The 13,633-nt window shown below is 41.3% G+C and overlaps 1 protein-coding gene across 16 annotated transcripts in view; it reads left to right on the top strand.

Annotated features, from left to right (window-relative positions):
- Positions 1-13,633, top strand: part of LOC127572413 (sorbin and SH3 domain-containing protein 2-like) — a 337,556-nt gene that overhangs the window by 255,919 nt on the left and 68,004 nt on the right. For all 16 annotated transcript variants that reach the window (XM_052019640.1, XM_052019641.1, XM_052019638.1 and 13 more), the window contains 2 exons: positions 424-610; positions 4,498-4,612. In XM_052019640.1, the coding sequence (XP_051875600.1) occupies positions 424-610; positions 4,498-4,612 (302 nt within the window). The remainder of the gene's footprint in view (positions 1-423; positions 611-4,497; positions 4,613-13,633) is intronic.

Here is a 13,633-nt window from a genome sequence, read left to right as displayed (position 1 = left end):
GTTAAAGGAAAGATAAGGGGGTGGAGAAATTCATTCTGTGTTGTGGGAAGTTGATGAAACTGAATTTTAGAGGCAGAGTTAAATGTGCATACATTATTGCACTGTGGCTTTACCACATATAGCCGAGGGCTGATTTCTACCCACTGGTTGTTACATAGCTGTAAAATGTATGGGCCAGGAATTTCCCTCATCATCCATCTCTTCCACAGCAATGGAAGGAACCCCCAGTTAAAGATATTATTCCCATTGCTATGGTAAATTCAGACTAGGGAGCAACCAGAAATTTAATGGCCAATATCTTTTGAGGTGTATCTGAATAAAAGTTTGTGTGCGCCTATTTGTAGATTGTTTACAAAACTTATTCCGGATAGATATATTATCTGCTGAAGATGAAAATAAGCTTCTTTCATTGTTTTGTGCCAGATCATTACAGCTCATTCACCTCTGTTCAGGCGCATCCGCCTCCCAAGACACATACTTACAGACCTTTAACAAAAAGCATCTCAGACAATGGTGTTGAATTCTACAAGGAGTCTGCTCCATTACCGCCACCGCCACCTGTTCCCCCACCTTCACAACCAAGATTACGAGAAGCAGGTCTCACAGAAAAGTAAGTATTAAAACGCTGTCATGCATTCTCAATTATTTGAGGAATGATAGATAAATTATGCAAGGGATCATTGACTTTGAAAGTTAATTGAGAATGTTATTTGCTGCAATGGTTTTCTGATGTCATTTACCTGCATCAAATTTCCAATATTAAAGTTACCTTAATCCAGTTGAAAGTTACAATGAGTTCATTCAATGCAGCAGAGTGGAATAGAGATTCATGATGGAACAAATCTGTGACAAGAATGTGAGCATTTTCTCCTGATTTTTCTCTTACCACGGCACAGTAGTGTAGCAGTTAGCGTAACACTATTACAGCACCAGCGACCCGAGTTCAATTCCAGCTACTGTCTGCGAGGAGTTTGTATGTTCTCCCCGTGTCTGCGTGGGTTTCCTCCACGTGCTCCGGTTTCCTCCCACATTCCAAAGACACATGGGTTAGGAAGTTGTGGGTATGCTATGTTGGCGCTGGAGCGACACTTGCAGGCTGTCCCCAGAACACTATGCAAAAGATGTATTTCACTGTGTGTTTCATTGTACATGTGACTAATAAAGATATCTTATCTTTGTTTTTAACTGAGGCAGGAGTGAGTGCAGTAGAAACTGTGCACATGCACCAAGAGAGCCCCGGGCTCGCGAGCACAAACATTGGAGCCCCTTTGGGTGGTGGGTGGAAACCAGTTTCTAGAAGCACAAGAAGTCCCCAGCTGTCAGGAATGAGGAACCTCCGTGGCATGTGTATGTTGACAGCTGGTGGATGGATAGTGTGGGGGAGTGAAGGAGAGAATGGGAGTGCAAATTCCTAACTGAATAACAGGAGACTGCTGTCACTTCCAGTTGATTGGAGCAGGGAAGCCCAAGGACTGGAATGGATTATGGAAAACACTCTTGCTCTTTCTAACCCAGAGACAGTGGGTTAGAGAGTTCAGCCCCCCACCCCCCTGTTCATGATTAAGGTATCAACTCTCAACAAAGCTGTGTTTACACCTTTAGTTTGCTTCCTGCCTTTTGCAGTGAAGTTGTTGCTGGCATAGATCACTGCTTCTCATCTTGTAGCTGCCAGGAATGTGGTGGGTGGAGATATGATTCCATGTTTAACCTCTTGATGCCCCTTAAAGAGGAGTAGCTAAATCCAAGGCTTGACACTCATCTTGTGGCCTCGGTGCAAGAATGTTTTACTGGCAGTCTCCTGTATTGGTACCACAGCAAAGTTGTAACAAATTTACATTGCTCTATCTGACCAGTTTGTGATTGATGGTGACAGTGGAAAGTGCCATATTCCCAGATCCCTCTCCTGTGAAGGCAAATATTCAAATAATAAGATCTCAATCTCTCTCTCAGATCAGCAGCATTTCTGGGGGCAGAAATTGTAAGTCAACATTTCAGGTCAAGACCCTGCATCAGGACTGAGAGTGAAGAGGAAAGATAGCCATGATATAGCAGTACTTGATGGGTGGGTCAGAGGCTGGTAGGTTATAGGTGGAACCCCATAGGGAAGGGGGAGGAGGATGGGGAAAGGTAAGTAAAGGGAAAAGTGAGTGATTATGTGAGAAGAACACAGGTGGTGTGGGTTACCTGAAACTGGAAAATTCAATGTTCATTATCATTGGGTTGTAAGCTACCCAAATGGAATATCAGATGTTGTTGTTCCAATTTGCACTTGACCTCTGCATAGCAATGGAGAAGGCAGAGGACAGACAAGTTAGTATGGGAGTGGGAAGGAGAGTTAAAATGACATGCAACTAGGACGTCAAATTGGCTGTTGTGGACAGAGTACAGGTGCTCCGCAGAGTGACTGCCTAGTCTACGCTTTGTTTCACCAACGTGGAGGAAGCCACATCGTGAGCCATTGGAAGAGGTGCAGGTGAACCTTTGCTTCACTTAAAAGGGCTGTTTAGATCCCTGGATGATGAGGGAGGAGGTGAAGGGACAAGTGTTATACCTCCTATGATTGCAGGGGACAGGGAGAAGTGGATGGGGAGGGATGAGTGGACCAGGGAGTCCAGAAGAGAGTGGTCCCTGCAGAAAGGGGAGAGGTGGGAGAAGGGAAGATATGACTTATGGTGGGATCATTTTGGAGCCGGTGGAAATGAAGGATGATATGTTAGGTCCAGAGGCTGGTGGGGTGAAAGGTGTGGACAAAGGGAAAGGCGAGACTCTGTTCTGTCCGGGGAGAGGGAATGAGAGCAGGCGTGCACAGGAAATGGAGGAAATGCATGTGAGGGCTCACGTAGGGTCAGCTAATTGACAACTAATGATGAGCCAGCTAGGAACCAATGTTGATGGAGCCCTCACACAGATTTCCTCCATTTCCCACATGTCTGCTCTCCCCCCACCCCCTCTCTCCAGACATCTCCAATGTGATCCCACCATGTCACATCTTCCCCTCACTAAACCTTTCTGCAGGAACCTGACGGGGAGGGGGCAATGGGCAGATGGAACCAGTTAAGGGAGGCAACAGGGTTTAAGGGATGAGTGTGTGTGGCAGAAGAACAATTGGGGGGGGGGGGGGGGCAGGGGTGTCGTCACTCCCTGGTCCACCCATCCCTCCCTGTTCCCTGCAGTCATAGGGGATGTAACAGTTGTTCCTTTACCTCCTCCCTCCCCACCATCCAGGGACCTATATAGCCCTTCCAAGTGAAGCCAAGGTTCACTTGCCCCTCTTCTAACCTGGTCTACTGTATTCAGTGCTCACACTGGCCGCCTCTACACTGGAGAAACCAAGCAACCAAGCATTACCTAGGGGACTGTTTTGCTGAGCACTTGTGCTCTGCCCACAATGCCCATCTTGAGCTTCTGGTTGCATGTCATTTTACTTCTCCTTCCCACTCCCACACCGACCTGTCTGCCCTCAGCATGCTCCACCACTACAGGGAGACCAAATGCATCTCATTTTCTACCTGGGTAGCTTATAACTCAACAGTATGAACATTGAATTTTCCAATTTCAGGTGACCAATACACCCATGTTCTTCTCCCAGACACACTCACTGGTCCAACTCATTTTCTTCTCCCTTTGTTCACCCTTCCTGACCCCTCCGCTGGTCCATCTGTCTATTATCCCCTCCCCATCTGGTTCCACATATCACCTACCAGCTTCTGTCCTTCCCCTCCCTCCTGCTTACACACAAGCTGATTTCCTCTTCCCTCAGTCCTAATGCACTCACACTAAGATGTTGACTTATACCTTGTGCCTCTACTGATGCTGCTTGACCTGCTGAGTTCTTTCAGCATTCTGTTTTTTGTTCATCTGTAGTCTCTTTTGTTCCCCTCCCTCTCCCACACACAGACACACCCGCACCCTATCAATCAATGAATACTCTGAGACTCAATACTGCCTTTGGAGCTGATTTCTTTTTTCATTTTAACCCCATTTAGGGATATTGCTGCAGCCCTTGGCCAATCTGAATCTAGCCATGACATCACACCAGCATTATGATGCTGTCAAGGTGTCAGCAGAATAATTTTACTTTTCAAATTACTCTGAAGTCATTTTACTTGATTGCAGGTTACGATGTACTTCCTCCATAATTATCACTGATTAATTTATCATATCATGTTATTTAATGAAATGTCTCTCTTTCCCCACCATGATTTGGTTAGGTTATGTAGAATATTAACTTAACACCGGAGTCTTTTGTATCTGTCACTGGGATATTGGCATTTGTGGACTTAATCACAGCCAGAAAGTGTTCTAACTAGATAACCAATAAGTTATTCGTACCTAAAGTCAACCATGTGAGTACCTTGCATGTCTGTGAGAAATTTACTTAGTGAATTGGGCATATGTTAAGGTCTGGAAGGCTCAGATCCTTTCCCATGCAGGTTAGTTGTGACTTGTTGCCAGTGACAAAGTGCATGTAAAATAAGATTTCCCCTGCATTTGTAGGAATGACTGGGATCCTCCTGATAGAAAAGTTGATACACGCAGATACCGTGCTGAACCTAGAAGCATATTCGAATATGAACCTGGAAAATCATCGATCTTAGAGCATGAGCGACCGGTAAGAACCTTGTTTCAAAACAATTTTCTGTTGTTCCATAGTAAATGTATTTTTGCTGAGGTAAAACAAGTTATTGAATGGCCATCTGTTTGGAGGTTTATTTTTAAATACAAAGATCATATAGCACAAGACTGGGGAGGTGGAGAGGAAGGAAGACCCTCCCTCAAAATTCAAGCCACTGTTAGATCGTGGGGTATTACTGAATTGAGAAGAGGCTTCCCTGATACCAGGCACATTCTATTCTCATCTCCTTTTGAACTCCACCCCACCTTAAACCTATGCCCTTTTATATTTGACATTTCCACCCTGGGAAAAAAAGACACTATCTACCTCTCGTAATTTTTAAGCTTTTATCAAGTCAACCCTCAGCCTCTAATATGCCAGAGAAAACAATCCAAGTTTATCTAACCTCTCCTTACAGCTAATACTTTCTCATCCAGACAACATCCTGGTGAACCTCTTCTTCGCCTTCTCAAAGGCCACCACATCCTTCCTTGACCAGAACTGCATACAATACTACAAATGTGGAGTAACCAAAATTTTATACAGCTGTAACACGACTCCCCAACTTTTATACTCAATGCCAAATCAATGAAGACAAGCATGCCATATAACCCTATGCACATGTTGCCACTTTCAGGGAGTTATGGACTTGCACCCAAGATCCCTCAGTATATCAATGCTCCTAAGAGTCCTGCCATTTACTGTGTACCTTCCACTTGCATTGGACCTCCCAGAATGAAGTACCTCACAATTGTCTGGATAAAACTCCATCTGCCACTTCTCTGCCTAAATTTCCAACTGATCTACATCCTGCTGTATCCTTTGACAACCTCCCTCACTATCCACAATTCCACCAACTTTCATGTCATAAACTTACTAATCAGTCCACCTACATTTTCATCCAAATCACTACAAACAACAGAGGAGTTTGTGAAATAGGGATATACTTTGGTAGAGTAAGAAGTGTGACAAATTTAGTCCAGGAACCTATCTACTGAGGCAAAGATTATTCAACTTTTCCAATTGTTTTCTGTGCTTGATTGGCCTTTAAAAGAAAGTTTAGAGTTTGTTGTAAATGAACCTTGTGCTCAGATTCAGAATGATTGACTGATATGAAAAGTTACTGTGAATGCTTGTAATTTGAGAAGAGAAGAAAAACTGCTGTACATCTATTGTGAGGAAAGGTTCTTTGGGATCTCAAAGGTAGAGGACTCTGGACACAGTCTTTGGAATTTTTAAAAGATGATTTAATCCCAAAGCCAAACACGGGAACAGAATGAATGGGAATGAATGCACACTTGCACATGGGTGATCACAAAACATGGGAGAAATCACAACAGGGGTGAGATGTGCGCACACACACACTACAAACAAGGAAGAAACAATACAACACCTGCCACTCTCCTTGACACAGTGCAAGTATCAGCTCTTAGGTCCTAGGGATCCTTAACTAATTACCTTTGCAGTGCACAACTTACCTCAACATCCCTCAGAGAAGACAAAGAGGTAGAACCAAGCATGTGGCACTTTTTATACTGCTGGAGGGCTGGGTGGTCCAGCCCAGGTCATTCAAAAGGGCCAATGGCTCGGTGCCAGCAAGGACAAAGGTGATTAAATGCTCAATTGTTCATGTGTGCACTTGAGGGGTGGGGTGGAGCCAAACCTTGATTGACAGTGGTGTGTCTTCCAACCCGATGAGCAATGCTGTCATCCGACCAGTGGGGTCAGTGTTGTCACTGTCACATGATAGCCATGACCTTTAACACTACAACATCTCAGCAGATCTGACAGCATCTGTGGAAAAGGAGCATTAACTTTTTGGGTTAAGGACCTTTTGTCAGAACTGGGTGAATATGGAGGTAAAATCAGTTTTTAACATGAGAAAAAGTGAGAGAGAATGAAAGGGGGTGGGGTCTGGTGATGAGGTGGAAGGTAGGAGCAATGACTTGATAAAGGGTAAGATATAAGGTGAAAGAAGCGGTGACTGCATTTTAGAGCCACTTATTTTTCTCTTGATAACTTCAGCAGTTAGATTGGTTCTCGTGGTAACTTGATCACATAGAGTCGTGCAATATATAGATGTTGACAAAAGTTATTAGACACTTTATTGAATGGATTAATAACTGTAGGATTTAATTTAACAGCATTATCCCCAAATAACACAAATTTGCAATGTAAAACAAGCCATAACGTGACTCAAAGCTGTGTGGTCGGTGGTCCGTGTATAAGTGATACCTGCAGTAACAACATCAGGATTAGGATTCAATGAATTCTATCACAATTCAGAGAAGACCAAGGGTGGGTTGAAAGTAGCAACACTATGTCATAATAGTGGTAGTGGCACTATCTTTCAATAAACTTCCTTCAAGGGAGATCCTTGAAGCTACAACCAAATGTAAAATTTGCTTTTGTTTTAAACTTTCACTATAAGTGGTTTTATCCATCATTCAGGGTATCTACAACATGATATCCAGCTGTTAAATTTCTTGCCTATGCTTGTCTAACTGCAAAGGTACCCAATGTACCTCATGGATATGTTTGTCAGTTATATTGTAAATATGTGGACTGTTGTAGGAGTTCTTAAAAGCGTTTAGGGCCTTGATCCCATTCTGGAAGATTGTTAGTATTGAGCAGAGGAAAAAGTGAGGTTTCATATTCTAGTGTATGTGTTCAAACATGGAACATTGGGACATCCATGAGTATTCCAGCAGTTCAATGAAACCTGCAGGATGTTTGATGTTGTGCTTCCATCGACCTGTGCGGCTGTGTCTAACCAACACCATCATCAAGAGCTGCAGCAACAACGGGGATGTGTTTTTGTCTTCGCAGAGGATAAGACACAAACACATCTCCAATAATGAGGTAATAGTGATCATTGTTGAAATGTATCAGGGTAATGGTCATTTGATAAAATGGAGTGGGTGGGAGGATGGTAGTTACTTAATGAAGAAAGATCCCTTGCCTCTTCATGTACTTTGTAACTAGCACTATAAAAATACCACTGCATCATCAATGATATCTGCTGGTAACATTGTTGTATGCTAAATCTGATTTACAACAAGACTTAACAATATTGCTGTGGTGCTTTCCACTGGAGCTACACTACTGAGTTCTCCAGATCCCTGGGGGAAGATTCCTTCTACCACTAACTGTATAAAAAGAGCATGTTTCTGATATAGCTGCAGGTGGAGGAGGAATTCTACATGATAGTTGTATGGTAGAGTTTCAGAACACACCATTTGATCCAGAAAACACCCATGTTCTGAAAGCTCCACAAGGCCAAACTGTGCGGGTTTAAATGGATGTTATAAGCATCAATTATCGGAGCGGTGGTGCAGTTGTACAAGGATAAATTTCATTATTTAAGTAATCCAGTTCATTATTATGACATTCTCTTATTCAGCTGGATATGGAGCGACACAGTGAAAGACAACTCACTGTTAACGGTCTGATTGGTTTGCTTTGTCCTGTAACTAAAGTATTGTTGCTCTCGGTTCTGTCAGTAAAAGCTGAAATTTGGGATTAATGAATAAACTTGAATTTTTTATGCATTTTTTTTTGTATTCATTTTCCAACATATTAACTTTCTTCCCAACCTGGCGAGGTGTTTTTATTTAATTAAATCTTATAGTGATTTGATGTCTCATTTTTCAGTTTACTGGAGAAAATTTTCTTCAGTTTGTTACTTCAGGATCATCAGAATAACATTCTGCAATGAAAAAGGCTCTGAAATTGGAATAAAACTGAATTAGAGGGACTTCAGAGGCCTTTATTATTCCTCACAGTGCCAGTGTGTATCTTAACAATTCTGAACTTCTCCCCCATCTGTTCAGGATTTAACTGAATATGATAGATTTTGTTCCATCTCTTCACAAATATAGGCTCACTAAATCTACTAGCGTGAAAATCAAGCTTCTGCCTTTTCCCATTATGAACATGCTGATTTTTCTCTGAATCATGGCCATTCTATGATTCTACATCTATGCAGCTCATATACCTGAGCATATGTTTGGGCCCTGAAGATGGCCAAATGTATATAATGAGAGCATTAATCTGCCTTTGTTTTATAACTGTCCTGCTGTGCATTTCCAGCAGTTACAGGTTTAAGCTTTTCATTACACAGCCATGTTTTTCATATGTGGTGATTTCCTTTGGTAACATTTCACCATGGAGCAAAGCACAGAAATACAGTCTTTTGGAGTAGCGTAGTGGCTCGGCTAATAGACCTGCAGCCTTGCAACACCAGTGACCCAGGTTCAATCCTGACCTCCAGTGCTGTCTGTGTGGAGTTTGCACATTCTCACTTTGATGACAGAGGTTTCCTCCCACATCTCAAAGACATGTGGGTTGGTAGGTTAATTGGCTGCTGTAAATTGCCCCTAGTGTGTTGGTGAGTGATACATTTGAGGAAGAGTTGATGGGAAATGTGCTGAGTAGAGTCATAGCGCTTTTCAGCACAGAAAACAGGCCCCACTCATCCATTACAACCAAGTTGCCTAACTGAGCTAGTCCCATTTGTCTGTCTTTAGCTGATATCCCTCAAAACCTTTCCTATCCATGTACCTGTCCAAATGACTTTTAGATGTTGTAATTGTATCCACCTCTACCTCTTCCTCTGGCAACTCGTTCCATATATGCACCACCCTCTGTGTGGAAAAAGTTGCCCCTCAGGTCATTTTTAAATCTTTCCCCTCTCACTTTCAGCCTGTGCCCTCTAGTTTTGGACTCCCCTACTCCGGGGAAAGGACTATGACAATTCACCTTATCTATGTCCCTCATGATTTTGTATACCTCTACAAGGTCACTCCTCAGCCTCCTACACTCCAGAGAAAAAAGTCCAAGTCTATATAACCTCTCCTTACAACTCAAAGCCTCTCGCCTCGGTAACATCCTTGTAAGACCATTTTTGCATCCTTTCTAGTTTAGTGACATTCTTTCTATAGCAGGGTGACCAGAACTGTACACAGTACTCCAAATGTGGCCTTACCACCATCTTGTACAGCTGTAACATAGCATCTCAACTCCCATACTCAATGTCCTGACTGATGAAGGCAAGTGTGCCAGCTGGGTATAGACAACTTATTGCTGCAATAGAGTGCGCTTTATTCTATTTATTATATTTTACCACTATGAAATATCAGAAATCAATTTCTTATTATTTTCAAAGTTGAGTGCTACAGGGCCACAAGTGTTTGGAGGCAGGAGGTTCAATAAGGCTCGGTGCGAGGTTTTTAATGAACAAATATCTGAGAGAAAGAAGACAGCAGCAAGTAAAGTGTCCTCAGCCCAAAGCATTCGAGAATCTGGTCTCAAATACCAAGACAAAGTGGAGGAGCAAAACTGGGTTGTAAGTGGCATGCATAAGGGTGCAGCACTAATCTAGCATGTTGAGCAAGTGTTTGCAGAGTAACACACTTTAGGGGTGTGAAAGATCCAAAAGCATCTTGGTCCAGTATTTTTACACAATATTAACCTATGGTATGATGAGCCAGTGGTAATTGATGTAGTCAATCCACCAAAACCAATTTATTAAAGATTCCTATATATATAAAAAAAATACATACCAAGTGAAGTGAACGATACACAGTGGTACTGAGTCATTGTTCTGGGGCAAAAGCTACCCTTTGTTTGCTTTTCCACCCTAAATGTTTTCCACATTTCCTTGGCAGAATTAAATTTAAAACTAGTTCTGAAAGATGTTTGGAAAAGAAATTGTTGAAATTAGTATGTGCATAATCATCATTCTCCTCCTTCATAGATTAGTGCAGAAAATAAAGTTTTAAAATGGCCTCCAAAAATTAAATAACATTTGAGAAAACGAGCTTATTCTTGCTTTTAAAATACTGACTTGAGAAGGCTTTATCAGCATGGTTCATACTTCTGTTTCAAAGTGTTAATGTCCTCCAGAACAGAATTGCTGGGTTGTTGTACAGCTCTGTGTGTGTGTGCGCGTGTGCGTGTCTCTGTTTGTGGTGTGTCATCCATAAAGCATGAAATACTGTCTATCTTTTAGAATTCTGTACATGTCAGATATATCATCAACAAAGAATAAGTGTTGAAGTCCTATTCAATATGTAATGTGAATGAAAATGAGTGGTATTAAGTTAATTAGCTAGCAACAAACAGTCTGTTGGAGGAACTCAGTGGGTCAAACAGCCTCTTTGGGGGGTGGGGTGAGGGAGAAGGAATTGTTGACATTTTGGGCCAAAACCCTGCCTTACCACTGTCCTGATGCAGGGTTTTGACCCGAAACATTGACAATTTCTCTCCTCCCACAGATGCAGCTCGACCCGCGGACTTCCTGCAGCAGATTGTTCATTGCTCCAGATTCCAGTATCTGCAGTCTCTTGTGTCTCCGTGATTAATTTGCTAGATGCACCATCCATATCAATCACAGCACAGAACTATTTATAGTAGGGCTCCAGTATGATTGAGAATGTCATTTTTTAATAACCATCACACTATGAAGTTATCATGTTTGTTTGCCAGATATGGTATTTATCTGGCACTGATGTACATGTCTGTGAACAGCAGCAGGAGGGTGCTGCAGTGCATATTGTACTCGCTGCTTGATCTTCTGATATTATTGGAAGTACACTGAAGAAATGTTACGAGTGCATTTTCTGCACTTTCTTCCTCAAAGGGAATAAGGAATTAAAATTGACTTAAAACAAGCACCAATACGTCTGCGTGCAACCTCAAAGCTGTGCAAAAACAGCATCTAACATTTTTGAAACATCCAAGGGGTGAAAAGAAAAGAAGGCAATGAGAAAACCTGAGGCAGAATACTGCAGCACAGAAGGAGGTCTTTTTTTCCCAGTGAGCCTGTGTTGCTGTTGCTGAGAAGCAGTCCATTTAATCCCACTGCCATCTTCATATCCCTGATTTTATTTTTCTCCTTCAGTGTTTATCAAATTACTATTTGAAAGTTACTAGTCACTAGAAACTAGATTAAGACTATCCAAACACATGGAAAAGTCCCAAACTGCACAATTTTTCCCATCAGTTTATTTACATTTGAACCTTAGAAATTGAAGGAAAAGAGCACTTTTGAGACAGAGAAATGCGGTGCCCCTGGACATTCTTGTACTAAAGACCATAACTTCTGCTATGACACAATGTTACACATTCTGCCTAACACTTTCTCCTTTGTTTCTCATATTTCAATCAGATCATCTCTCATTCCCCTAAACTCTAATGAATTGGAGTCATAACCTGTTTAAACTTTCCTTGTAGGACAATCCTTCCATACCCTGGATCATTCTATTGAACCTCCTCAGAACTATTTCCAATAAACTAATATATTTCCTTGAATAGGTGGGCCAAAATTGTTAACAGTATTCTAGATGTGGTCTCAGTGGTATCTTTCACAAATGTAGAGAAACTTCCCTACTTTTATACACCTACTCCTCTGAAATAAGGATCAATATTCCATTGGTATTCTTGTCACCTATTCCATGTGTTCATGCTTTCCGTGTTTCATGTGCAAATACTTCTTAATTCCAGACTCTCAAATTCCTTTTATTGCAGCTTTCTACAATTTCTTTACATTTTGTACAATAATTCTGCACTTCCAAAATGATCAGTTTCTAAAGTCAAGAAATAAAATGGTGGTCAAAAAACTATGATGACCTGAATCAACACTAAGTAAGTTTACAACTTTGTTGCTTTCTCAGAAAAAAACATCCCATATATTATGCTAGGATTTCCAAGTTGCTTTATTTATTAGTGGTGGTCACTTCAAGCAACCAATCTATTACCCAAGTTAAGCTATTAGGTCTTCAGCTTTCTACTCTTGACATTGCCTATTTTAAATATTGATACCATGTGAGACTCCTTTCAGTCCATGGGAAGAATGTAAGATGACAGCCGGCTATTAAGTACATGAGCAAATGGCTCTCAGAACACAGCTCACATTTCTTTGAACACTGTAGCTGAATGCCTTCAGGGCAAGCAGTCTGATCCATTATCTGCATCTGCTTTGACACATTCAATGATAACAGCAAAACAGAGTTGTATTATTGGTAATCTAGCATCACTTCAATAGGGAGGACTGGTGAAAAGTAGCTAGATAAAATTTCTTCCACATCTTGAGACGCCTATGTAAAACCTTGAATGTGTACCTCCAATGGCTCAAAATAGAGCTTTAACTCCTAATGTTTGTAGTTGACCTTCCCAACACTGTTGCATCAGTCTGCTGTATCCTGCATTGGTGCCCTTTTTGTCTCATTTGTTGCCAGTTTTTTTTCTACCCTGAGTTGCATTTGATATCTTGAGCTGAAAGTTACTTGCCTTAAATTTTTGGCCTGGTTCCATTTGGACAGGACCAGTTAGTCCATTTGCTTTGGTGTTGCCATGTAGTTTTCAGTTAATTCTAAGCAAACATTTGCATCAAGATTGTTTTAAAATCAATCCAGCATTGTAATATCGAGTGCCAATGGATCACGTTTGCGTCATCTGTCATTTTTTGCAGATTTATTCTTCTTAAAAATCTGCTAGCAAATGTCTTAGTGTATCTAATTGAGGTAAATCAATTATGTTGAACAATAAATCTTCACCAAAAAATGGAAAAAAAGGCATAATTTAGAAATGGAAAGTGGAGCTGGAAATTGGCAGGTTAAAGGTAAGTTTATTGTCATATGTACATGGACATGTATGCACAGGTGCAATGAAAAACTTATTGCAACAGCATCACAGGCACATACCATTAGAGACACAGCACTCACGAGAAAAACATAAATTAAACAAAATTACACAAGAAAGAACACAATTAGAACAAAAGAAACCAAAGTCCATTGCAGTGCAAAGTGGTCATAATGTTGCTATACTGAGGTAGTGATTAGGCTTGTGCAGGTCAATTGAAGAACCGAATGTTGAAAGCCTTTGACTACATGTGTATCAATTCAAATCATCCACTGAAAACTGACAGTAAACAATTAATACATGCCTTTAACTGTATAGTTACAATGATTGTTGATCTTGAGGAAGATCACTAAACAACCATTTCAACAAAATAAG

The sequence above is a fragment of the Pristis pectinata genome, chromosome 7 (assembly GCF_009764475.1).
Source record: "Pristis pectinata isolate sPriPec2 chromosome 7, sPriPec2.1.pri, whole genome shotgun sequence".
NCBI lineage: Eukaryota > Metazoa > Chordata > Chondrichthyes > Rhinopristiformes > Pristidae > Pristis > Pristis pectinata.
This window is presented reverse-complemented; position numbering and strand designations above follow the sequence as displayed.